This window comes from Sinocyclocheilus grahami, unplaced genomic scaffold, assembly GCF_001515645.1.
Source record: "Sinocyclocheilus grahami isolate Dianchi unplaced genomic scaffold, SAMN03320097.WGS_v1.1 scaffold47.1, whole genome shotgun sequence".
Taxonomy (NCBI): Eukaryota; Metazoa; Chordata; class Actinopteri; order Cypriniformes; family Cyprinidae; genus Sinocyclocheilus; species Sinocyclocheilus grahami.
The window spans coordinates 3,742,447-3,767,536 of NW_015505226.1; the positions used below are offsets into that span (position 1 = coordinate 3,742,447).

Here is a 25,090-nt window from a genome sequence, read left to right on the forward strand (position 1 = left end):
GAAACTTTTTGTGATGAACAGACTAAAACTTACCTGCCATCAAATGCATTATCTGTCTTTCAAAAACATGCATTTTTCTTTGAAGGACTGTGGTAACAAATTCATCCTTTGTACCATTTAAATCTTAATATTCTTGTCTCCATCATAGTAACTTAGCAAATATAAACAGATAAGCTTCCAAAACAACACGCCAATTGTTTTACACTCATGTAAGGTTAGCTTTAAGCTAAGCAACATAATCATCACTTGAAAATGCTTGCTTATAATCCTACAAATGCTATAAACCTGGCTTCCACTCTGATTTCCAAAATGTTTCCAGTCTGACAGAACCTTACTATAAAGCCAAACTGCAACAAGCACATGCATGCATTTATGAATTTAACAAATTGATTGAGACAATTTTCCTGACACTACTTCTCATTCAGCAAACCTTGGATGTTCCACAGTATTACCGGAGGCAAATTTCCAATCTAATGTCCAGAATGATTTGTAGCTTAACTGAGAAAATATTATTTTAACATTTGGAATCCAACCAGGTTTATTTATTAGTTTGAAATGTCATTGGTCATGCATGCATACGTAAACAAACAACCACAGATTGGTACATTTACTTATGATAGTCCAACTTTGATTTGTTGTTAGATGAGCTAGGCCTGTTTCACACTGTATGTGAAAGCAGCAGATATTTCAGCAACAATACTAATAGGCTATTCCCAAGCAATGGCACTGCATATCAGAAGTGTAGGTGTGAGTTGTGTTTCAGCTCTGAACCTATTTTTTAAATGCGTACCACTCTAAACTTAGTGGGAAATACTTTGAAAAAATACTACAATCCTATTTTTAACACAGTCTTTTGAAATACAGGCTTACATAATGCACAAACAGCAAACTGCTCACATATTGTTTGAAAAAAGGCATCTGTCTGGGTCAATGCAAGTATAACACAGTGACAGAGACAAACAACACTTTCTTGCAGATATACTGTTGGTGTGAAAGCGGTTGCAGTTACACTGTTGAAACAAGCCTAACTTTCAAATTCAAATCACCATAATGCGAGTAAACAGGACTTATAGGACCTCATTTAACAGGCTGGCTTATGATGATATTTACAATCTGATAGCTAAGAGATCAGACACGTACGAACAATTTTACATTATGATAAAGGGAGTTTTCCAAAGTCTAATAATGCATTAGGTACGTAATATGCACACCCAAAGCAAAGCAAATATTATGACCTTCTACCTTCAACTACGCAAAAGGTGGGTGTAACACATACAAACAATCACAATACCATGCAGCGAGTTACATCATCACACAAATATTACCATTATACTTCCACAAGCAAATGTATAGAAAAATAAGCTATTGTATCTTACATTTCCCAATCCTTAGTATTACTACTTCAACTCATTCCATGCCATTGTTACTAAGGTGCTCATGGGGGAAATGTTACTAACAATACATGTAAATGTCAACACTGATAGCACCTGTTGACAACCATGAATGTGAATATGAAATATCGTCTCAGAAATTGACATTCGGTGAAATTTTAGTCGCACGTAACGTTACAGACTTAAAAACAAAGATAGTAGAAAACGTTTTACCATTTTATGTCATGATAACTAACTTAATTAAGGGTAAAAACATCTCGCAGTGCAGTTAAAGAGATCAACAATGTCTCTGCAATCACAAGTTATGCAAATACACTGAATTGATATATGGATGTGTCGGTGCTATTACTATTCTGTTAATACAATGTCACTTTTAAACCGCTACTGCATGAGAACTGTGCTTACTATGCAGAGATATGAATCCCCTCATTGCGAATATGAACTTTGCAATGGTTTTTAAGAAGGTGTCGTTGCAGTTTCTGTGCTAAAGCTCTGTTTTTATGTAGTTTGATGCTCAGTGTTGATTTATTGCTGTTTTATGTGCATAAACACATCATTGAAGGCCCTGGCCTGTGATCGCACTGGTATTCCTATTGGCTGAAAATACAGTCGTAACACGACTGCACGGTGAGCCCATTGGATTCCTCTTTTTCTGCACGAAATAACGGAAATAACGGAACATCTTGAGCCTCACCTTCCAGAAATGTCCTCCGGCTCGATCAGAGGACTCTTGGTTAATTTGGAGCATGCGCCACATTAATTAAGTGAGTAGATCGACACATCTTCATAACTGTTTCTCCACAGCCATTTTTGGGCGAGACCTTAAATCCCAAACGGTGGCTGTTACAAAGTGGAAGTGTGGGATATTTATGATAAACACAAAATAGTGCACCATAAATTATACATTTTAATACGAAATCACATACTGTTTGTTATAAAGCGTAATATTTAAGATAAACACCCTCGATATTTGCTCATAATCCAATGACAAAGTTCCACATCCACCCCTTTTAAGGAAAATGGTACGGCTCAGGCAACACCGGTTTACTTCTGTGAAAACAGCCAATCAGAGACGATTAAAATTTCACTCTCCAATCAGAGCACCGCCTACTTTATGACGAGGGTACTGTCGGCGTTTTTTTAATCAGATTCAAGGAATTGCGGGAAATCTGAGGCAGACGATGTAGTCAGTTGAACAGGGATTATGCTGTAATCTTCTTCATGCATGTAAAGAGGCATTACTCCCAAACAATACCAATGCAATAAGACTAGCGCTATGTCACTAAAAAAATCCATTCTAAAAATTCTACTTATTGTGACATACAATGGTTGCTTGGCAGCATGTCCAATTATTAATGATTATGTTTACTATTTTTTTATTTTGCTTTTATATTTTTTTTGTATTTTTAGCATTTCAAATTTGTATTATAACTATTTGAATGAAAATATGTTAAATTGCTAAAGTAACATGAATTAAGACTTTCTTAGTATTTGATTTATCTTCCTTTTGCTTTAAAAACAACTCCACTCAAAAAAGTTTACATGTCACTTTTTAAATAATTTTATGCCACTATGTTTCTTTATTCTAAAATCCTAAAGCTAAAAAAAATTCAGATTTTGAATTATATTTTAATTCCAGCTTGCAATGTGCTGATAAACTCTATAGTATATAGTTCTGAGAAATATTTTTGTTTATCCAGCCACTCCAACCATTTTTTTTGTTTGTCAGTCATGCATTAATGTTGCTGACAGTATGGGAAAATGTGCATGTACAGTACATCCTCAGAATATTATTTTCAAAAATTTTACTTCTAGGGGCACAACAGCTTGTCACTGGGGCAGTAGGCCTATACCCTCAAAGGGACACCTTTGTACCTAAAGGGTGCATGTTAGTACCATAACATGTCATTACCTTAAAGGGGTACATATTACTTCTCCAAGGTACTAATGCAACCTTTAGGGGTAAAGAAGGTTCAAAGGTTTAAGGGTACTGCCCCAGTGACAAGCTGTTATACAATTAGGTAAAAAGGGTTACATTTTTGCACATTTTTTTTGTAGCGTATGCATAATATTTGTAATTTCCACTTGTTTCAAAAGGTAAAGATATATATTTGATTATTTATTAGGACAGTGCAAGGGTAGAAAGGAAGCATTAGAAGAGGTGAAAGGGGAACAGGGTTTGGGAAGCAACTTGAGTTGGAGACTCAAACTTGGGTTGCCCCAAAGCACTGCTAAATAACAAAGCACTTCCCACATATCTATCTGATACAGGGTGAAACATAAACACTTATGTGCTTAAGATTTAAAAAAGGAATATATTTGAATAAATTACAAATTGCAATTTAGACTCCAAAGTAACCGTGAGAAGAAGAATTTCATTTGTCAAGAACCATTTTATAAATCTAGACAATTGTATTTATATAGGAGTGGAGTTTTCCCTTTTTAAACGCAGTAGGAGGTTAGTTCACTTATGTGAACAACATGTGGCTTTGCAAAAAACATTCAGAAAACTCTCCCCAGCATCTTCAAATTAGTGTTAACCCTGTGTTTTTATTGTGTGCCATCATATGTCTAGCAAACAGACACATAGCCCAAACAATTTACATGAGCAATAGGACATTTTGCCTCGTGCATTTTGAGGTGTACTGGATTGTTACTGACTAAACTTCATATAACCTTGATGTACTTGAACCTTAATGTAATTTCAGCAGTTACCTTCATCTTTCTTAGAGTCAGTGCGGGAGAATCTGAGTTCCATAGTTCAAGGCTTAGGCTGGACTATAAACATAGAGAGAATCAATGAAACTCCTTCTGTTGTAAACAATGAAATGGACTCACCCCACCCTCATTTATTCTGTCACCTTTTCAAGATATTTATCAAATAGCAAAACGAAGCACTTGTCCATTCAAGCTGAAGTGCATCCAGATGGCAATAACTTGTGTTTACAAAAAGAAGACGCATCAGTAAGACGTCAGATAAAAAGAAAAGGTTATCTTAAGTTAGTTTGTTTAGTCTCTCTTTCTTTCCCTCCTCCTTCACTTGTCTCAAGCATATTTGTAATGGTTTATGGATGGCTGTTCTGTAACAGGAGCCATTTGAATGTTTTTGTCTGTGAAATCTGTCATGGTCATTAGAGAAAAGGTGAGTTGGTGAACTGTTCCACTGGGACCTGCAAGTGCGATGACCTGGCTGTTCATCAGCCGTCTAGCATAAAACCGAAAGCTTACGGGATTCTTTTTCACTCAGGTTGATTTCAAGGAAACTTGTGTTTTGGCTTCTTCTGAAAAACTCTAAATGCCACATTGAAAGTGGTAGTGGAGAGCTTCCTCAAATAGTTATTTTGCAGCCTCCAACTTTGCCCTCTGTCGTAGCAGAAGTACACCTAACATAGCTCTTCAGTTATGTATCATCAACCAGGGTTTTTTTCTTGGTTATGTCTTTTGATGTTTGTCTTTAACACCCACAAAGTTGACACTATAGGTCCATGACATGCTAGTCCAATGCATGTAGTGAAAAAAGCAGTGAGTGTCTTTTTATTTATTTGGCATGCTTTCCCTTCGTTTCTTTTCTCTCTGTACACATTGTAAGTTATTATGAGTTGAGAGGCTGAATCTGTAGCTAGTTGCAGCTTTCATGACTGCTAGACCCATATGTCTAAGCGGAAAACAAAACTTAGGAAAGTAATAACGAGGATGTCCAAATGCCTTCTGTGGAAAAAAGTCCCTTCACAGAAAGCACCTGGATAATGATCGTTTCTCTCTTTCTTTCTGTCAGTTTCTCTTTTTATTTCTCATTTTCTCTCAGGTGTGTTCACATCTGCACCTAAATGTGAAGGATTCTTTGATATGCAGGGCCTGAAGTGTGTGTGTGTGTGTGTGTATGTGTGAGTGTGGGAAGCACATGATTCTTCCTCTCTGACATGCCAGCAAAATGAGCAGAAGAAAGATCTTGGTGTTCCAACATACACAAAATAAATTTTAGCTGTGGTTGTGAGGTGAATTTTTTTACGGAACATTTGGAATGGATCTCCACTAATCTGCGTGACAGACTTAGCTCACCCGTACAACCTGGATGATCCAGAAAAAAATCCTGTCTCATACATACACACGCACATTAGCGCAATGCAGCTATGGTACTTCTTCCTACACATACATTTTTTTCCCATAAAAGATATTTAAAAGTACATGAATCAATATCTGTTTACACATGTTTGTCATTTTTAGTTAAGCTGTGAATGTTTGATGCAAGAATTGAAATACTGCCTTTAAAATACTAGAATAAGCTTTCAGAAAGAACTAGAGTTTGTGTTTGGTCATGGCACACCAATGATCATGAATTTTGCGCATAAATTGCAACAATTTTCAATGCATATAAGACGTTTTGATAAGATTTCTATCCAATCTGCATTAGGTTTCAAGCAGAATTTGATTGCAGTTTGTGTTCTAAGAAACTGCTGGTTCACTGGATGCTTTGTTTTGGGTGTGACCAAATTCTCTTGGGCGTCAGAGCTACAACCCAGTCCAGGGACACTCCAGAGAAGAGGAAGTGAGATCATAATGACTTTGTTCTTGGGAAGACATCTCAATCTTGCCTTCAAAACATTCCATTGTTGGGCACCTTGAGTTTTCCTGGGCTCTTGAATAGTTTTGTCGTCATGGCATTTGTGTTTGCGTTTTCCATGAGCAGCAGTAACTTCAGTAAACACAGATTTTGTGGCTTTGGATTTTTCTGGATCATGTCACAAACAATCAACTAATTTTCTGGCCACAGAAATATAAGATTTAGAAAACACTTTTTACTCAAAATTTTCTGCACAGATGTTTCTGCCGTATTTGGCTCAGGGAAGACAGCTTTTAGTATAAATGTGCACTTTATGTCCAAAGTTTTTAGTCCCCAATAAAATGTGGCCATTAGTCTATGTCAATAAGCTTTGAGGTTATTTATATGCTGTGTACTTCAAAAAGTTGACAAAACTATTTCTTCTGGAATACAGATATTGATAACTCATCTTGCATTCAAGAGTATATCCAAGTTTTTGCATATAGCAGTAGCACATTTAATTATAATTCTGTGACATATTAAAAAAAAACCTGTTGGTTATATTATAAAAGGGGGCGGTGAGCCCTTCAGTACATCCCACCCAAACTTCCTGTTTCATGTCAACACAAAACGATGCTCGTCAAGCCATTTCATGGGGTCTTCAAATCAGTTTAGTTTCTGGAAAATGCCTGTTTGAGTTACCTTGATCCTTGATGGTCTGTCCCTAGGTTAAGATGATTACATTTCTGTTTACTGTCATGCTGTAATGGAAGATGGCTAATGCTTCATGCTGAACGCATTCGCGAGGGTCGCTTGAGTTTCTCTGTTTTTTTTATCTCCATCCATTATGATCACCACACTCTTTCTTTCTTTCTTTGTCTTCAATACATACCTGTCAGTTTCTACCATAATCCTCCGTTTGTTTTTTTACTCTATCTCTCTCGGTTTCTCCAGTTGCCACTTGTGTTTCTCTTTCATTCCTCTTGCTTTCTGTTCCTCTCCTCTCTTGCCACTTTTAATCACCCGTTTCTTCAACGTGTCTGTGTGTCAAATGAGCCTTACACAAATAAATTTTAGCTGATTTTGCCTCCCTCTTTCTTTTTATGCAGGTTTTCCTGTTTCTTTAGCAGTCCTTTGCATTTCCATTTCTCTTCCTTCCTTTTTCTCTCTCTTTCAAGCCTTTAGCCCCCCAACACACATTTACACACCATCTTCTCCCTTCCCCCACACAGCTGGCGCCCTGAGCTGTTAGTCCAGATGGTTAGGAGGGGAGGCAGGGGCTTGTTCTCCATGTAGCCCCACAGCAGGCTCTCTGTCCTGGGCAGCTCTGAGTCGACTCCCCCCTGGACCAACTGGAACTCCCCAGCCCCCCCACCCAAATAGCACTGCCAGCATTAATCTCCTAAATGATCCCGCCAGGAGGAGGATCAATACTCATTTACAGAGACGCGGCCTGATCCCTTAATGTAGAGCAGTGAGGATAGCTTTCTACTCCCCCACTCATGTTGCTGTCTCTCCTTCTATCTTGTCTCGTCCTTTCGCACTCTTTCTTCCTGTCTTCATGGCCCATTCCTTCTCTTCCTCTTTAGCCCAGTGAAAGGAAAAGGTAAATGGGATTGGAATAGGTAACAGGTGAAGAAATGGATGTACAGTGGAAAAATGACCAGATAAATTGCTTGTAGTATGAGGTCAGTCGCTTTAATGAAAAATAAAACCTCTGTTGATGAAGTCACCACACCGCTCCCGTTAAACTGCAGCCCTCAGCATGCCCAGTGGATTGAAACCAGCAGCTCTTGGATGTTGGATTTTAATTTTGTCCTGCTGGGTGGTCCCGTCACCAGTAACTGGAATAGAGGCTTACTGGCTTTCAGACTTCTATTTTAATAGCATAGTGATATTTGCAGTAGCATTATTTTTATTCTTTGTTTTCCATCGTTGCAAGAAAATATGACTTCATGTCGAAATGGCAGCATCCAAGAAAAATGAGAATAGACTGGACTTTCCACAGAATAATGGCCCCGTCTTTTTCCAGTCGGTTAGTACCAGAAGAGAGAGAGCGCGTGTGTGGTTTTCAAAAACGCCTCATCATTGATCTCTGATGAAGCCTGCCCTTCACTGAAATGCTTTTCTCCTTTTTCTTTTCCCCTTAGCCAGGGACCATCTGTTTTTCACCTTCACTATGTTTTTGAGCTTGCCCGCCGGTCCACCTGCTGGACCATAGTGGCACCTGGAGCCAACTCAGCTGGACAGCTGCTCTGGTCGTTGGCACACTGGGAGAATATAACTGGTGCCTGGTCAAAGACAAGCTAAACCATGAAATAATATTTTACCATTTCGCTATTCCATGTCCTCACTAAGTCAGCATATTTTCTGAGATTTCTTTCAGGACAGGAGCACGTATCAGTGAAATTCCCAATGAAAGTTCAGAAGGATGATGTTCGTTTAACATGTCCCACCAGAAGCCGCTTACCTCACTTCTTCCAAAAAATGTATTTCGCCAACTCTACCTCAGCTCCCAGTTATTGCAATGGTTATGGCCAGTAGGGGAACATAGCTCAAACCCCTTCATTATGGACAGCCAAACCTGTCCGCCCTTTTCCACATAGCTCTTTTCCATTATATGTTCATGCAGTATGTGAATAAATACTGTATATACAGGAAGGCAGAGAGCCGAATGCTAACTCTCTTAACGAGATTCTATGGACATTAATGCTATTATTATCTGTTACTTTGTAAAGCCTCTGCACAGCCACAGAGCACTTTGTCCTGTTGAATAATTCACTGTCAGCAGCCATAGGCAGAGTGAACTGGCTTAATGATGAAGGGACAGGCACCTTACTCAGCTCTGTCTGTTGTCTGTTTGATGAAGTGAACGAGGCCATGGGTTGGAGAGGGTTAGACAGATGACAGGGAGGGTATTTGAGGCTACTACCAGGGACACTTCTAAACTAATGTTGGGTTTTTCTCTGCAAAGATTCCGTTATGTATTTAGAGGATATTGCTTTCAACACAGAGCTTGTCTTCTCTCTAAACATTCAAAATGAAATTGCTCTGTCATTTGTCTCCTAACCATTGTTTCATTTCCCTTTCCACTTCCTATTCTCATGACCATAGCTCACCTGTAGAGTGTTTGCAGATTTGATTAAACATAGATGGCTTTGGAATGTTTAAGAAGGTCATAGTTCCTTCAGACCTCATTATCTGGGTTCATTTTATGGAAACATGTAGTTGAAATGCAAGATGAGAACATACAGGATGTTAGAAGTATTAGTCTTTAAAAATGACAATTCTGTCATTATACCCAACCTCATATTGTTTCAACCCTGTTGGACTTTATTTCTACTGAGGCACGCAAAAAGTTACTCATTAGAGTTCATGAGAAAAGTAATGAATTGTTGAAGAAATTATTCATAATGGTCAATTTATTTCCCTTTATTAATCTAAAAATAAATCAGTTGATCTGCTTCTTTGAATCAGACTATCAATTGATCTGATTTATTGAATCTTAAATAAATCAGTTGATTTGATGTTCAGCTGATTTACTCATAAACTCAAAATAGTTATTTTCTGTTACAATTACTCATTACAATTATCAAAAGGCAGTAGAACCCATTATAATCAGTAATATTAATTATAATAACCCATCATAATATAGTAATAATAATGTCTACACTGGATGTGACATGACAAGTCACCTGCAGTAAATAGATCGACCAATTTTCTTTTAATTAATCTTCTGACACAAAGAACAATTGGATATGGAACATTCGCTTTGATTTACAAACTATTACGATGCAACGACACTCGTTTTTCTGTTTAGACATAGTGTTAGAGTTCATGAGAGTTAAGTTCACTCAACTGATCTGATTAACTGAATCAAAATTAATCAGTTGGTCTAATTTACTGAATCACAAATGAATCAACTTATATACTGGGTGCTTCTCAAAGGGAAGGATGCATCCTTGTAAGATTGCATATCTAGACTGCCACGTCATAAAGCTAAAATGTCTACAACCCGAATCTATCTACAATCTCAATTAGGAGTGTCAATGGTCCATTTGAGAGATAGGTGGCGGTAATGCGCTTATAAGTCTGTGATCCGCCGTAAAGCAAGAAGAAGAAGATGCCTCACACGCCTGCTGTTGAGAACGCGCTCAGGAGGACGCTCCGCCGCTCAGGACAGTTCGAACAGTTCGGACATTGTGCGAATAAGAGGTAAAAAACTATATAAATACTGTTCAGTTTCTTGCACAGACCAATCGTTTTGTGTCTTTACACATCAATGTATCGTCACGAGCCGCAGGTTTAATTTGGTTTTGTTTGATGTTTTTTTTTTACTCTCAAAGCCGTGATTCCCAATCACCTCCATTATAAGACTGACAGACTGCAACGGTTTGAGTTAAAAATCTTCGTTTGTGTTCTAGTGAAGAAACAAATGGCGCTTTTCCACTGCATGGTACGGCACGGTACGGCTCGGTACGGTTCACTTTTTGGGGATTTTCCACTGGGTACTGTACCTGGTACTTTTTTTAGTACCACCTCGGTTGGGGTTCCAAGTGAACCATACCGTTACAGACGTTCCTCTCGTTGATAGCAGAGGAGCGGATCCAGCGAGAGCTTGATGGGGCGACGCGGAATGAAACAGATTTTTTTGGAGTCGTGGTAGTAGAGGCGGCGCAACTATAATGACATGTGAATAATCCCACCCACTCTAAAGCGGTATTGAACTGCAGTGGAAACGCAGACCGTGCCGAGCCGAACCGTGCCGTGCCGTACTGAGCCGTGCAGAGCCGAGTCGTACCATGCAGTGGAACAGCGCCAAAAGTCATCTACATCTTGGATGCCCTGGGGGTAAGCAGATAAACATCACATTTTCTTTTTCGGGTGAACTTTCCCTTTAATAGGCTTGTTTGAGATGCGCCTCGCCTCGCCGCGCCTCGCCTCGCCTGAAATATAGGCGAGAGTAGTCAGCTGCAGTGAGGGAAGGAGTGAAATAAGCGCAGGCAAGACGGACAGTTCTGACCTCTCGAAGCGGAGCAGATACCAACGAGATCAAAGACAGATATCGCATTATTCACACTCATGTGCAGTGTTGCTAATAAACATGATATAATTTCAGTTCTGTTGCCTTTGTATAAAAATAAATATGCTGAAAAAGACACTCAAAGTGCTTGCTATTTAATTCCATACGAAAGGCATATTTATCATTAATTTTTACTTTAATACAAACATGTACAGTATTTTCGATTTTTATAGAAATATGACAACAATCACATATCTCAGAGATCGCGCTGTCATAGTGCTTGGGAACATTCATGGATAATTTAGATATATAATCACATGGAACCAGATAAAAAAATAAAACATTTTAGAAGAGAACCGCAGGATCACAGTTGTCTGAAGCAATGAGCATTAAGCTGTGTCGTCAGTCAGTTGTTTCCCTTCATGCTTTTGATCAGCGCAATCAGTGGAGAGCAACTGCGCTCGACTGCACAATCCGACACAGCCGCCTCGCCGTCGCGAGAGTTTTTTGGCACACGCCAGCATGACATCAGAGCAAGTCGGATGTAACTCGGACACTTTTCTAACCGGCATGCATCTCGCGGTGATCACCGGTGATTGGTTCTGCGCAGATTTTGCTCATCTCAAACAAGCCTAAAGTTCTGTTCATAGTGATTCTTGAATTAAACACTTGCAGAAGATGAAGATTATCAGAGAATATCACAAAGCCCTTCCCAGCTAACAATTTTTGGTTTTCAGAATGTTCTGGGAACGTTCCCTGTTGGTTAGCCAGGAAAGTTTTCTTAACGTAAATAGAATGTTCCCTTTAGGTTAGGGGAGCAAGTTCCGGGAACGTTCCCCTAACCTAAAGGGAACGTTCTATTTACGTTCCGAGAAAGTTCCCAGAAAGTTCTCCTGACCTCTTTACTCCAATACCGTTGCTGTACGTCAGTAATCATCCAGCACTCCCGCATCCGGTATAGAGTAAGCGGCATGGAAGACGGACATATACGTACCTCAATAATCAGTACTAAACCATGTCTTGTTTTAAACTATTGTTTAATCATTAAAGATAATCACAGCACATTTAACCATCATAAGGAGCATTAAATGAGATTGAATTATCCGTTCTTTATTAACCGTTCTTAACTACCATGTACCTTATAATAACCCAGATGTTACGCTTCTTAAGCACCAAATAACAATGACTTCAACAAAATATTAGGTTTTTAAAATTAAAATGTGATTTTTCCAGACATTAAAAATGAATAACATTTATTTGACTTTAAGTAGGATAACATTACATTCATTTCTTACCACTGAATTAACGATGATGTTCTTCTCTCTTTTGGTCAGTAAAAAAAAAAAACCTCTCGCTTAACACTCTTCAATTAGACGTGTCAAATCTCTCTGAAATCACAATATTTACTCTCGTATATATTAATTATAAGTATTTCTTCAATAAAGAGATCAATAAACGAATGCTAGTCAGTCAGTAAAACGAAATGACCGTTAATTTTTAAATTATGCGTGCGCGCGGCTTTATGTGGAAGACGGGAGAAAAGCGCGTGCTGGAGAAGCGCGTGCAGATCAGAGGCTCGCGGTGAAGAAAGATACAAACAAACCCAGTGTTTATGATATGCTTTTCAGGCTATGCTTAACCTTGGCTTAATTTCAGCTATAAAGTTGGATTTATATTATCATTATAATTTGACTACTTTGATGTCTACACTTTATTAAAAGCTTATTTCATTCAGACATGAAATTCTGCAAAAATAGTTTGTTTATGATTAAAAAATACACATTTCAGCATTAGAATAACCAGAAACATCTGCAAAGTTTTAATTAGTTTACATGGTTATGACAACTAAAAATAACCTGCAGGGAACGTTCTGGGAAGGTTCTCTTTATGTTATAAAATTAAACCTAAAAATAACCTGCTGGGAACTTTCCCTTTAGGTTATTAAAAAAAGAACCTACAGGGAATGTTCCTAGAACGTTCTGATTTGGTTTCCAAAAAAATTACCAAATGGGAACCTAATGGGAACGTTTTTGTTGGGTTATGACTTTAGAAAACTTGAAATTAATCACATAGACCAACGCTATCTCACGGCCAATTCATACTTATTTTACGGGGTGGCTAATTCGGATTTGTATGACCTCACATGTACGATTTTGTACTTTGCACTTTGGACGCGCATTCATGACAGTACCATGACGCGAGGGTGTGGCGGCGCCGGGTCAGCGCCGCCACACTCTCGCGTCATGATACTGTCGTGAATGCGTGTCCACAAGTGATGCAGTAGAGACGAAAATGTGGAATAAAGTCGTTATTTTTGTTTTCTTTGTGCAAAAAAAGTATTCTTGTAGCTTCGTAACTTTACAGTTGAACCACTGATGTCACACGGACTACTTTGTCGATCATCTTGGTACTTTTCTGGACCTTGAATGTGGTAGTTACCTTGCTGTCTATGGGAGGGTCAGAGAGCCCTCATATTTCATCAAAAATATCTTAAATTGTGTTCCGAAGATGAACGAAGGTCTTACGGGTTTCGAACAACACAAGGGTGAGTAATTAATGAAAGAATTTTCATTTTTGGGTGAACTAACCCTTTAAGTTTAGGGGCGGGGTTAGGTGTGGTCCTTCGTACGAATTCCTACGAATTTGCCACCTCTTGAAATATGTACGATTTTTCACAAATCGTATGAATTCGTAGTGAGGTCGTACAAATTCGTACGACTTAGCCACCTTGTCAAATATGTGGCATAGACCACTTTTATGATACTTTTATGGTTGTTTTGGATCCATTTGAAAGTTTCGTTTGTTTAGTTGCACTGAAGAGAGTGACTGGTACATAATTTAAATGGAACAATTTTGTGGAACAAACTAAGTCATACGGATTTGAAATGACATGAAGGTGAGTAAATAATGACAGAATGTTAAATTTTAGGTGAAGTTTTCCAATAGGTGGCACTTTAGGAGCAATGAAGGATGGAATTATTATTTAATTTTACAGTGATATTATGTTGAATATTTTTCTTGTAGGCTTGTGTAACAAGCTTTGATTTGCAGGATATCATTGTGATATTATATATGTTTTCACTCATTCAATGCAGACTGTACACTGCAGATCCATGCTAAGTACACCACACCCAGCTGAGGTCTGACAGAAACCTGATAGTCATCAGGTACAAGAATAGCCCTACCAGTCACTGCAGCACTCGCTTTTGTGACCTGTAACAGAGAACGGCAGACCTTCAGATGGTACCATGTTGGTGCTTCAGCCCAATGTGTCCTTGTGTTCAAAGTCATACAAATGCACTAGCTCATGTTTTGGCTGCTGCATTCTTATTTCTAATGACACTGTATGTACTTGACCAGAGAATTTTTTTTCATTGGCTCTAATGGTTAAAACACCTGAAAATCTTTGGGATGCAACTAGGCATTAAACTCATTATCTTAAACATTTCTCTACATCTAACTTTTCTCTGGCCTTCAATTTCTTTTTAGTTGGTGTCAGTCAGTCTCTCTCTCTGTCTCTCATGCATTCTCTCCTTAGTCAGAGTCAGAGGAGTAAACATCCCTGGGGAACAGCGAGCTCTTTCTTTGGGTGGAGGACTGAATCATTGCAGTGAGGGTCCCATGATCCTCCATGTGCCTTGAGACACACACTGCATTCCTCCTTCCTACTCAGTCGCACACACAAACGCATATTTCATACTTTAAATTAATATGAATATACAGACCCTCCTACTACAACACATATCTAGATATGTTTGTGCCAGTAAACATATGGCAAATAATGTTAGACCTAATGTCACAGTTATTTAGTAAACTGACAAATCTTTTGCCAATATGAAGAACTGATTAAACATGCACTCTTTAGTGACAGACAATTTTATTTTCAAATAAAACAAAAACTCAGCTACATCAGCCACTGATAACATCAGTCATGTATCATGATGATTAATAATTAAAACATGAATGGCACTACTTTGAAGTTCCAACCATGTTCCTTTGAATTCAGTATGGACTAAATAAAAACAGTTATATATAATTCAAAACTTATGGGGAAAACTGACTGCCATATAAAAGATTTAAAACGGCCTGAATGATCTTGTCAGATACAGCCATTTGAAAGTTTTAGAAATTCTATCTGAAGTTTTATAATTATAAAGTACAGTATATAACAAATAAGAGATTGGGGAACAGGAAAATTGTCACAAAGACTGTAAATCAGTACTATGAAGTTGAGTTGCAAAACCTAGTTCAATATCATTTTAAATTAGTATAATATTTGTTCATTTTATCTCCAATATTCAATAAATCAATATTCCAATGTCAACATATTTTTGCAATAGCTTTTTGTAAAAATGACAAAAAATTAAGGTTTTATAATGAAGGCTTTATGGTTAGTGTGCAAGACATTGTTTTTTGCTAATATGTCAGGTTGAGGCTCTTTAACGGCAAGTTTCGAGTGTGACAACTTACCCCATACAGACGACCCAGTACTGTTGCATATTGTCACGAAAGGTTAATACGTGTAAAAACACTGTATATTTTTTTCTGGGAAAACAATGGTAATGTTAGACACTTTTATAATTAAAACACTATTTTTTTAAAATAATTAAAACTCTAAATTGTTGAAGTCAGTTTAAACACTATATTTTTAATTATTATTAAATAAGATTCTCTATTTCCTATGGCTGTTCCAGAGGTCAAATAAGTAAATAATATTAAATAATATATATTTATTTGATTCTTTGTTTTTTAGATGAGAGTACCTTAGGTTATGGCTGTACAGATAGCCTACTGATTTCAATAAAAATACAGCTTATAAATGTTCATTAGAGTAAAAAGTGTCAACTAGCCAGTGCCCCCTATATAAAAAGCTACTGTCTACTTCTTGCTGCGACTATAGTTCTATGACATGCAGTTTTCTGCCTCATCATGCGAGAAAAGTAGCAGCAAAGATTGTGTTATTGTGTGTGCGCCATAAACAGGTGCACGCGTCAAACTTTCCCCGCCCCCACCCTAACTGTCAAAAAAAAAAACATATCACGCCCGATTCAGGTTGAATGTTTACCATTGCGCTGTCCAGAGACTCACGCTTCTTTCAAACTGTCAATCAAAACAGATTTTCCTCTCCCTGTGATCAGTGACCGTTTCAGACAGGCAGCAGCGCCACAGGGAGCGCGTGGTGTGAGGGGCGGGAGTTGGCCAGAGACCGGGGTCTGAGCGCCAGAGAGAGAGGTATAGGAGCCAGAAGGTAATGTCGTAAAGCCGAGTGTCGTAAACCAGGTGCAGGGAGGGGAGGTGGAGTAGAAGGGAGGGAGGGGAGGTGTGGGGGCGAGAGGAGGTGACTCTCCAGCAGCATTTAGACACAGCGAAAGGATCATGGCGGATGGCCCCAGGTGTAAGCGCAGAAAGCAGGCGAACCCGAGGAGGACAAACGGTGAGTAAAAACCCTTCGCTTTGCTTGGCGACGGCTGCTTTCATTCAACTCTGGATTCCGGGCCGCTGGCAGAACTTCTCGTGCCCCACAAAGTGCTGGAAAGTAGCGCTGTGTTATAGCCCCTATCTAGTGTACCGTTATACCTGCCGCGCTCGCGACTCTCTCACCGCCTAGCGGTGCACAGCGCGAGCGCGGACCGTTATACGCAGCCAGTCCCATACAAGTGACTCTAGCTTTTGTTTCCCCTTTTATTTCTCTTCGCCTTGAGTTCACTTTATAAACCCTTTGAATTTGAAAAAAAAAAAAACATTCTATTCGAATCTTTTACTCCTGCTGGTTGTCACTGCTGGATTTCCCCCTTTAGATTCGAACGAATTGAAACTTATTTTCTCGCTCAAAATGTACCTGTTTGGTCCGATGCGGGTGATTTGGTTTCACATGAATCCGTTTGAGCGATTGAAGTGGTGGAAATGCTTTCATAAATACATGTTTGGGAATAGAGCGGTTGCTTTAGAGGATTTTGATTTATTTTCGTTAACAACAAACTTTGATATATCTGCAATGGGCTGTTCCGCTGTCTGCGTGGTAGCAGGTAGCTAGCGAGCTAGCAGAATCCTAAGAATAACCTTTAATAGTAGTATGCATGTAAATAATTTCGAGTATTTTTTTTATGAATACATGGCTTTATATCGCCGATGTGACAGTTTGGCTTGTTTTACTCTCTATGGTACAGCTACAAGTCGCAATTTTGTCATATAGCTCATAAGAAACTGCCTGATAACAGCAGCACGCTTGCTCTCTGTGTTGCTGCTGCATTGGAAAACAGGGGCATGTGTGCAGTTCGCGGTGATGTTTGACAGGAAAGTTTCTTCTTGAACTTCGATTGAAGTTTACAAAGCAAAAAATATGGGTGTGTTTATGTAACAGTCCTGCCAGTCCAGGCGTCCCTGCGGGATCGGGGCTCACGATGGCAGTTACAGCAACCTGTTTGTGGAGCCAGCCTGCCACATTTCTAGTTGGGTGGTAACGCTGAAGAGAAAAGGAAAGGAATCTGAAGGGCTGTCTGCTGCTAGAACAACTGCTGCAGCCTATATAAGGAATGCGTATGCATCCCGAGCAGCGCAGAGCATCCTGATAAATCGCGCTGCTGCAGCTGGACTTACTGCACTGACAGTTTCTTTGTTTTGGGGACTTTATGCATCCGCTTTGTAATGCACGTCCGTAGCTGTGTAGGTTTCGTGGTAAATAACTTAAAATCGTACTTGCTCTTTTGAATTCTAACGATTTATCTGGTAAGCCGTGTCCAGAGTTATAGATGTGAGATAATCGATAGTGAGAAATGTGAGGCGTGCTTTACTTCTTGCGCGCGTGAGATAGGGAATATAAACTTGAAAAAACATTTGTATTCATCCAAACTCTGTGTTTTTAGATCAAAAGTGCACCGTTCTTCATTTCGTCTGTTCATCTGTTGTATTAAGTGTCTTTGTTTGGGACGAGATGAGCGAAGAGAGACGCTTTTCCTCAGGCTGACGCCACGCGCGCCGTGTAGCGGTTCTCTCGGCATGCGCGTGTGTGAGCGACCTGTAACGCTACATATGTGCCTGCCTGATCGGAGGGGAGGATAAAAATCTCACTTAGATTTTCATAAATGCCATTTGACCATCTCGCTTTTGTTTTTTTGCTACCTGAACTTGCTGACAAGAAAGGATTCCTTCTTTTTCTCTTTCTGAGATACATGGTCTCATTTTGAAAGCTGACGGGAGGCGTTTCTCGTGCGTTGCAGCAAATGTCAACTTGTGCAGGTATAAAAAAAGATGTATGTGTAGTGTTTTTTCGCATGCCTTCTCACTCTCAGCTGCTGTTGTCGTTTGTTTTTAACTGCAGAAGGGATGGGTGCCTGTTATCATTCGGCTTTCTATAGCGCTAAAAGCATCGCTACGGTGCAAAGAGCATCCTCGGTACTTATAGGTGCTGAGGAGCATCGCTCGTGATCTTTTTTTCCATGCGGTAAAAGCATAGGCGTGTTGTGAAATTGTTTCGAAACCTAGAATGATTTTACACCGTGAGGTTTGAGGGTCATTTTGCAGCGCTTTTCTGCGGTGTTAGGTTGATATAAGTGCTTTGTCATCACAGGGCGTTTGACACTGCTCACCGCACTGCAGGTATCTGAACGCGGAGACGCACCTGAGCCGTGCAACAGCACCTGATTCTCCTTGTTTTATCATATTAACACCTCCAGATATGGCTTTTGATGACACCTTACGCCATTTAATTTTAAACTCAGTTATTATGTGTTTAAAATAAAGCTTGTTTTATAATTTTATCATGTTTGCGCACATCAATTTAAGTTTGTTCTTCTATGAACGCACGCAGGCGCTTTATGCGTCCTGACCGTTAATTATTTGAAGTCAGGGGCTGACTTCGGAGCGCACCCGCCGAGTATCAGCGCTCCTTGGCTCCGCCCCTAGCAGCGCCCCTCCCCCTCCGCACCCCCGTGAGGAGTGTTGATCAGACCGTGTGTAATTGGAATGTTGGCCGCCCGAGTGCTTCGCCGTTTGGTGTAAAGGCCAACAATAAATGTTCACTGGAGGCAAACTGTCTTCTAGATGGATTCACCTTGTGTTTACCAGACGTACCTTCACTTTAATTACCATAATCAAGATGCATGGAATGTTTTTAATTTCAACTCGCTTAGAACTATTTTGAATCCGCCACAGAAGGCTTAAACTATCTTGTAAAGTTATGCGATATGAACAGTACTAAACTTTTTGTTTACTCTTCAGCTCTAATTATAATTCACACAACCTTCACCGACTTACAATCGCACATAATTAAAATCTCCCTCTTAGGTCTTCTATGAAGTTGCTTGATTGTGGCTCTTATTAGAAGGCCTAATTGTTGGCAACATTGCTGTCTTCATGAAACACACATGAAGACATGTTGCAGCAATGAGACTAGTGTTGGTTACACATAAATATATAAACTTTAAAATGCAAAAGCAAACAAAATAGCTGTGTTTAGAAGCATTCATAATTACCAAACAATCAGTTTTTAAACGTTATTTTTCTCTGTCATGTTGGAAGGTAAAAAATTCAAAAAGTCTGCATTCATAACAAAGTATCAAGTCGACAGTTTGTGTTTAGAAAGATTATAATAGCTCAAGTAAACAATTGTTTGAGAACACATTTAAAAAAAAAATGTTATGCTCTTAACTGGTCATATGACTTTCATTTACAGATTAGTGTGAGCTGATCCAGTAAATATGGCAATACCTATACCATTCTACCAATCTTTTTTTTATAGATCTCTAGGTAACAAAGCTTAGTAGCAGCCCTTGTTTTTTTCGTCTTACCATCCCCATTCCCTTTCAGTTTGCCCCCCATGTGGAGGTCACATGACATGGGGGAGGGATTTGTTGAAGATGGGGGTCAGTGTTTTGGAGGCCTGCTGAGGTGACAGTGAAGGACTGTTGTAAACTGGCAAGATAGCTCCTCTTCTCTCCCTTCCTGTGCTTTGCATAACAAACATGGCTTCCTTCTTGTCAAGGGCCGGTGTGTGAATGTGTGTTGTGTGTTTAAACATGTGAAAAACACTGTATGTGACTGAGAACTTTGTAGTACAGAGCATGGTGGTGCATTTCTATTTGATTGAGGTCCAATTTGTGTTCTCTTTCATTGTACACGTTTGTTCGCTTCTCCTCTATTCTAAAATCATTTTTTAGAAAGAAATGCTCTCCAAGGCTGCATTAATTTGATAAAAAATACAGTAATATTGTTTAGTATTATTACAGAATTTAAAATAACTATTTCTGTTTTAATATATTTTAAAATATAATTTATTCCTGTGATTGCAAAGCTGAATTTCTCCAATTGCTCCAGTCTTCAATGATCCTTTAGAAATCCTTCCAGTATGCTAATTTGGTGCTCAAGAAACTCTTATTATTATCAATGTTGAAAACAGTTGTGCTGCTTAATATTTTTGTGGAAGACATGATAGATTTTTTTTCAGGATTCTTCGATAAATTGAAAGTTTAAAAGAACAATTTCTTTGAAATTGAAAACTTTGGTAAAATGATTAATGTTTACAAAACTTCACTGTCACTTTTGATAAAATCAATGTGCCCTTGCTGAATAAAAGTATTTATTTCTTTAAATAAATTAAAATAAATAAAGTCTTGAACGGTAATGTATTTCTGAGTGAAACTGAATTTTAAATAGGAAAAATGTTTAATATTAAACATTGAATTTATAAATCAAGATTTGGTTAGAATGTATATGGTTATCTGGATTGACATTGTTGAATAATATATTTTTCCCCTGCTTATAAAGCCTTGGTTATGCGAGCAAAAATTTAGTTTGAGAGGTTGAGAAGGTTTTTGAAAAATAACAAAAAAGTTTTTTTCTTTATAAAAATGTGCACTTGGTGAATTATTTTCCCAATCGCTGTGGATATTTATAGTAAATAGTGTCAATTTTAGCTTCATTTTGTATTTAAGAAGGCATCATAATCACAAAATCATCCTCCATCCTGTAAAGAAATTAGATCCATACACGGTTCATTTCAGGTGCTGCCTAATTCCTGCAGCCCTGTCCAAATTTGGCTCTCAGCAAACAGCCCTCCGAACATCTCTGTGCTTTTAGAAACGTGGATTAATGATCAGCCCGGTCACTGGTCCCACGGAAGAAGAGGAAGCATTGCTCCAAAAGAAAAACCTTCTCTTTATTTCTGTCTCCTTCATCTCTCCCTCGTTTTCATTCTCCTCAGAAGAGCCCAGGTTTCATGAACCCCCTTTTTAGCCTGCACGGTTCTACTTTATTGGTTGGTTTGTGTGTGTGTGTGTGTGTGTGTGCGTGCATGCTAAAGTGAGCTATTGTGTTTTAAAGCTTCAGCGAGGGGGAGAAAAGGGGTTTTGCTACCTATGCAGCGGGCCACTATCGGGCATAGAGGGGCTTAGCGGCAGAAGAAAAGGACTATTGAAAGAGTGCAGAGAGGAGGGAACACTCTTTCTCCCGCTGCCTGTGGGAAACTACTGCCCATGCGGAGACACTCATTTGCATATAACCCATTCTCCTCCGAGAGGAAGCTGAGATGTGGAGGAATCCTTGTCTCTCTGCATGTCAGTGTGTAGGTGGAGCGTAGTCGCTTGTGATGGAGAGGTGTGATGGATGAACAAGTGTTAGAGCGAATGGGTGTCAACAGCGCTGGTCCGTGGACTAAAATATCCTAAAGGTGTCTGGATGGTAAGGAGTGACACATACACACTAGTGGTCAAAATCACATCTCGGTAACACTTAAAGACACAAATATACATCTATCTAACATGTCTACACATGTCTATCTAAGTTCATATCATAGACCACTTTTTTTGAGAAAGTAAAAATGCACAAAGTTTCCTGTAAGGGGTAGGGTTAGGTGTAGGGCAATAGCACATACAGTTTGTACAGAATAAAAACCATTACGCCTATGGAATGTCCCCACAATTCACAAAAACAAACATGTGTGTGTGTGTGTGTGCTAATTACTAATAAAGACTATACCCCTGACCCTCCACCTAAAAATAAGCTTTTTTGTAGAATGAAAAAAACTGAGGAATACACAATACATATGTACTACATTGTTTTTATTCAAATTATCATATTGATATTAGATATTTAATTGTGCATGCTCATTTACTCTATTTTTATGTTTAGTAATTTAACATTAATTTAAAGGGGTCATATGATGCTGCTAAAAAGAACATTATTTGGTGTATTTGGTGTAATGAAATGTGTTTATGCGGTTTAAAGTAAAAAAAAACACATTATTTTCCACATACTGTACATTATTGTTTCTCCTCTATGCCTCGCCTTTTGTCGATTGTTACAAAACTCATCGGTCTGAAAAAGCGAGGTGTGCTGTGATTGGCCAGCTATCCAGTGTGTTGTGATTGGCCGAATACCTCAAGCGTGAGACGGAAATGTTACGCCCCTCACATACTGTTGATGCCGTGTCCTGGCCGGAGCGACGAGACACATACATTAAAACCCATTACAAACGAGGCATTTGTTGCATCCAGTGGGGACATAATTACTGATTATAATGACTTATACTGTCTTTTTACGGGTTGCGTTGCATTGCGTCGCGTAAACATAAAACCCTGTCTGCATTTGTGATCAGAGAAATGACAAACAACAAGTGCTAACGTTACTCCACACTGCCCAAAACTAGCGTTTGAATCATCAGTGGCAAATGATAAAAGAAAACGTACTTACGTGAGTCAGAACTGCCGGCATTTTAGTCTAACGTTACTCTCCCAGGATCAGTAAACAGTCCTCCATAAAATGTGCCGGCGATCCACAGCACTAAGTTGAAGTATTCCCTCAGCGACCAGCACAGATCAGCTCTAGGCATGACGAAACGGATATCGTCCTCTTTTGGAAGACCAAACAAAGTAGTTTCGCTTTCACAACGAATCACACAGCGGCCTAGCGTGAGCGAAAGCCCCGGCTTAGCGTGAGCTGAAGCCGGGCAAGAGAGAGCTGAGGCGGCGGGGTCGAAAACGGCGTTCCCGGCGAAGGAGCGGTGAAAACGGTGAAAGCCGATCCACAGCACTAAGTTGATGTATTCCCTCACTTTAAATACACTAATAATTTAATAAAACTGTTGAATGTAACGTAAGCAAATCTAATTGTAAATATTTTCATTCTGGACATTATAATGTTTTGATGCTGTTGTTCATTTGTAGCATTTATTTAAAATTTAATTAAAAAAAAATTAATTAAATTTGAATTTTTTTTTAAATAAATATAATTGTTTCATTATTTTAATTTAATGGATTTAATTAATAACATATTTAGACCATTTATAAATTTTGTATGATATATTTTTATATATTAATTTTAATTTAATAAAAAATGTAATTCACTTTTAATTTGTAATTTATCTGCCATTACATAAATATAGTATCAGTATCCATAATTGTATGCCATAATTGTAATATCTGTGCATTCCTAAAATGTACTTTTTATAAACCACATTATTTATCAAACAGGATATTCTCAAATGGAAACTTGTTTATTTAGATTCTTTCTGCAGATAATTTTGTCTTCAAAGTATAGCAAAGTAAACTCACACACTAACACACTTACAGCTCAGCCCTGGAATAGCAACAGCCAGTTAGGATCATTCACAAGTATTGTGCTGTCTGGACCCAGCAGCACACATTCCACAATGAGTGTGTGTGTGTGAGTGTGTGTTATCTATCAGTCTTATTTTTCTGCAGTATGTCATTGTGTTGTGTTGACCTCATCTAATAGAGTTTGTATGAAATAGATTCTCTGGAGATGAACACTTCTCCGCAGATCTCTTGTCAGTGTGAGTCATATGAACAGGTGTGTGAGTTATATGACCTCATCTAATACAATCATCTATCACAACGTGTGTGTGTGCAGGCATGGTGGGAAGGTCGCTGCCACCTCACACAGGAAATTAAGACTTCACCCCCCCTTCTCCACTTCTCTACTCTTTGAGGATATTATGTTTGTATGTACACCTGTCCAAAAGACTCAGATCGGAGCCTGACAACTTAAGTGGCGTGCTCTTCAGTGATAAGTCTACGAGTTTGTGTCTATGAGTGCGTGCACCTGTTAGGATTTCTTCAATGCACCTGAGAATATGAGTTGTCGTAATTGGCTTGTGTGTGTGTGTGTGGGGGGGGGGGGGGGGCGTGCATTAATTTTGTGCATCTGTTGTGCTGATATACATCTATTGTTTTTAATAATATGACTTGGGACATCTCTTAAAGACTAGGATAGTCACTGGCGTCTCTCTCTGTCTCTCCGTCTTTCTCTTTCATGCATCTCCTGGCCTTAAACCCAAAGTTTGTGTTGAACTGTTTACACAATATAGGCCTACTGGACATTTCCTGGACTCTGTTTTCAGTAGATTGTGGTGTAATCTAGTAGTTAAAGATCTGGGCTGGTAACCAAAATGTTGCAAGCTCAAATCCCAGAGGAACGATCCATGAACGAACACCATTGTGCTGTGGAGCGAGCCACTTAACCTTAGGTTTCTCCAGGAGGATTGTTCCTGTAACTGAAGGTGCAATTACAGTGGTTACCAAAGTTTTTGATGCCAAGGAGGACCCCTAAATATGATGATCCCCTTGTGAGGGATCACCTCACTAAAACTTAAATGCAGCTATATATTTTCATGAATGGACGCTTTTCACATTTATTATTCTTAGAAGCAGAAGTTGTCATAGTTGGGTAAACGTCTACAGTGGTGAATGGAAATGACAACAAATATTTTATTAACAAAGGTTTTTGCTTTTCCATTTTCCCCAATTGTAAAAAAAAAGAAAAGAAAAAAAAACATTACTGAAGAGAGTAAGATGTCAAACAGTTAGAAACACTCACGAAACATCATTAACCAGTTTTCTGTCATTTAATGCCGAAAGTAAGAAAACACAAAGTACAGTGTTATAAATGTAAGTTACATTTAAAAAAAAAAAAAAAAGATAATATTAAAAACATTACTAGATTTATTATTTAATAACTGTGGAAACGCATCATCACATTTGGTGAAAAGGGTCTATAAAGACTGATTTGTTTTTTATAAAAAAATTTTATACATGTTACACTTTAAAAAATGCTGGGTTAAATACAACCCAGTGCTGGGTAAAATAGGGACAAACCCAGCAATTGGGCTGTTTTGACCCACAC

At 38.7% G+C, this 25,090-nt stretch overlaps 2 protein-coding genes across 4 annotated transcripts in view; one reads left to right on the forward strand and one right to left on the reverse strand.

Annotated features, from left to right (window-relative positions):
- LOC107582754 (zinc finger protein 438-like) overlaps positions 1–2,223 on the reverse strand; it is a 53,541-nt gene extending 51,318 nt beyond the window's left edge. For all 3 annotated transcript variants that reach the window (XM_016268732.1, XM_016268738.1, XM_016268730.1), the window contains exon 1: positions 2,086–2,223. The gene's annotated coding sequence lies outside the window, so the exon portion shown is untranslated. The remainder of the gene's footprint in view (positions 1–2,085) is intronic.
- A 13,975-nt stretch (positions 2,224–16,198) lies between these two features.
- LOC107582755 (zinc finger E-box-binding homeobox 1-like) overlaps positions 16,199–25,090 on the forward strand; it is a 74,381-nt gene continuing 65,489 nt past the window's right edge. Inside the window, exon 1 of the mRNA XM_016268739.1 lies at positions 16,199–16,388. Within this exon, the coding sequence (XP_016124225.1) occupies positions 16,331–16,388 (58 nt within the window). The 5' untranslated portion in view covers positions 16,199–16,330. The remainder of the gene's footprint in view (positions 16,389–25,090) is intronic.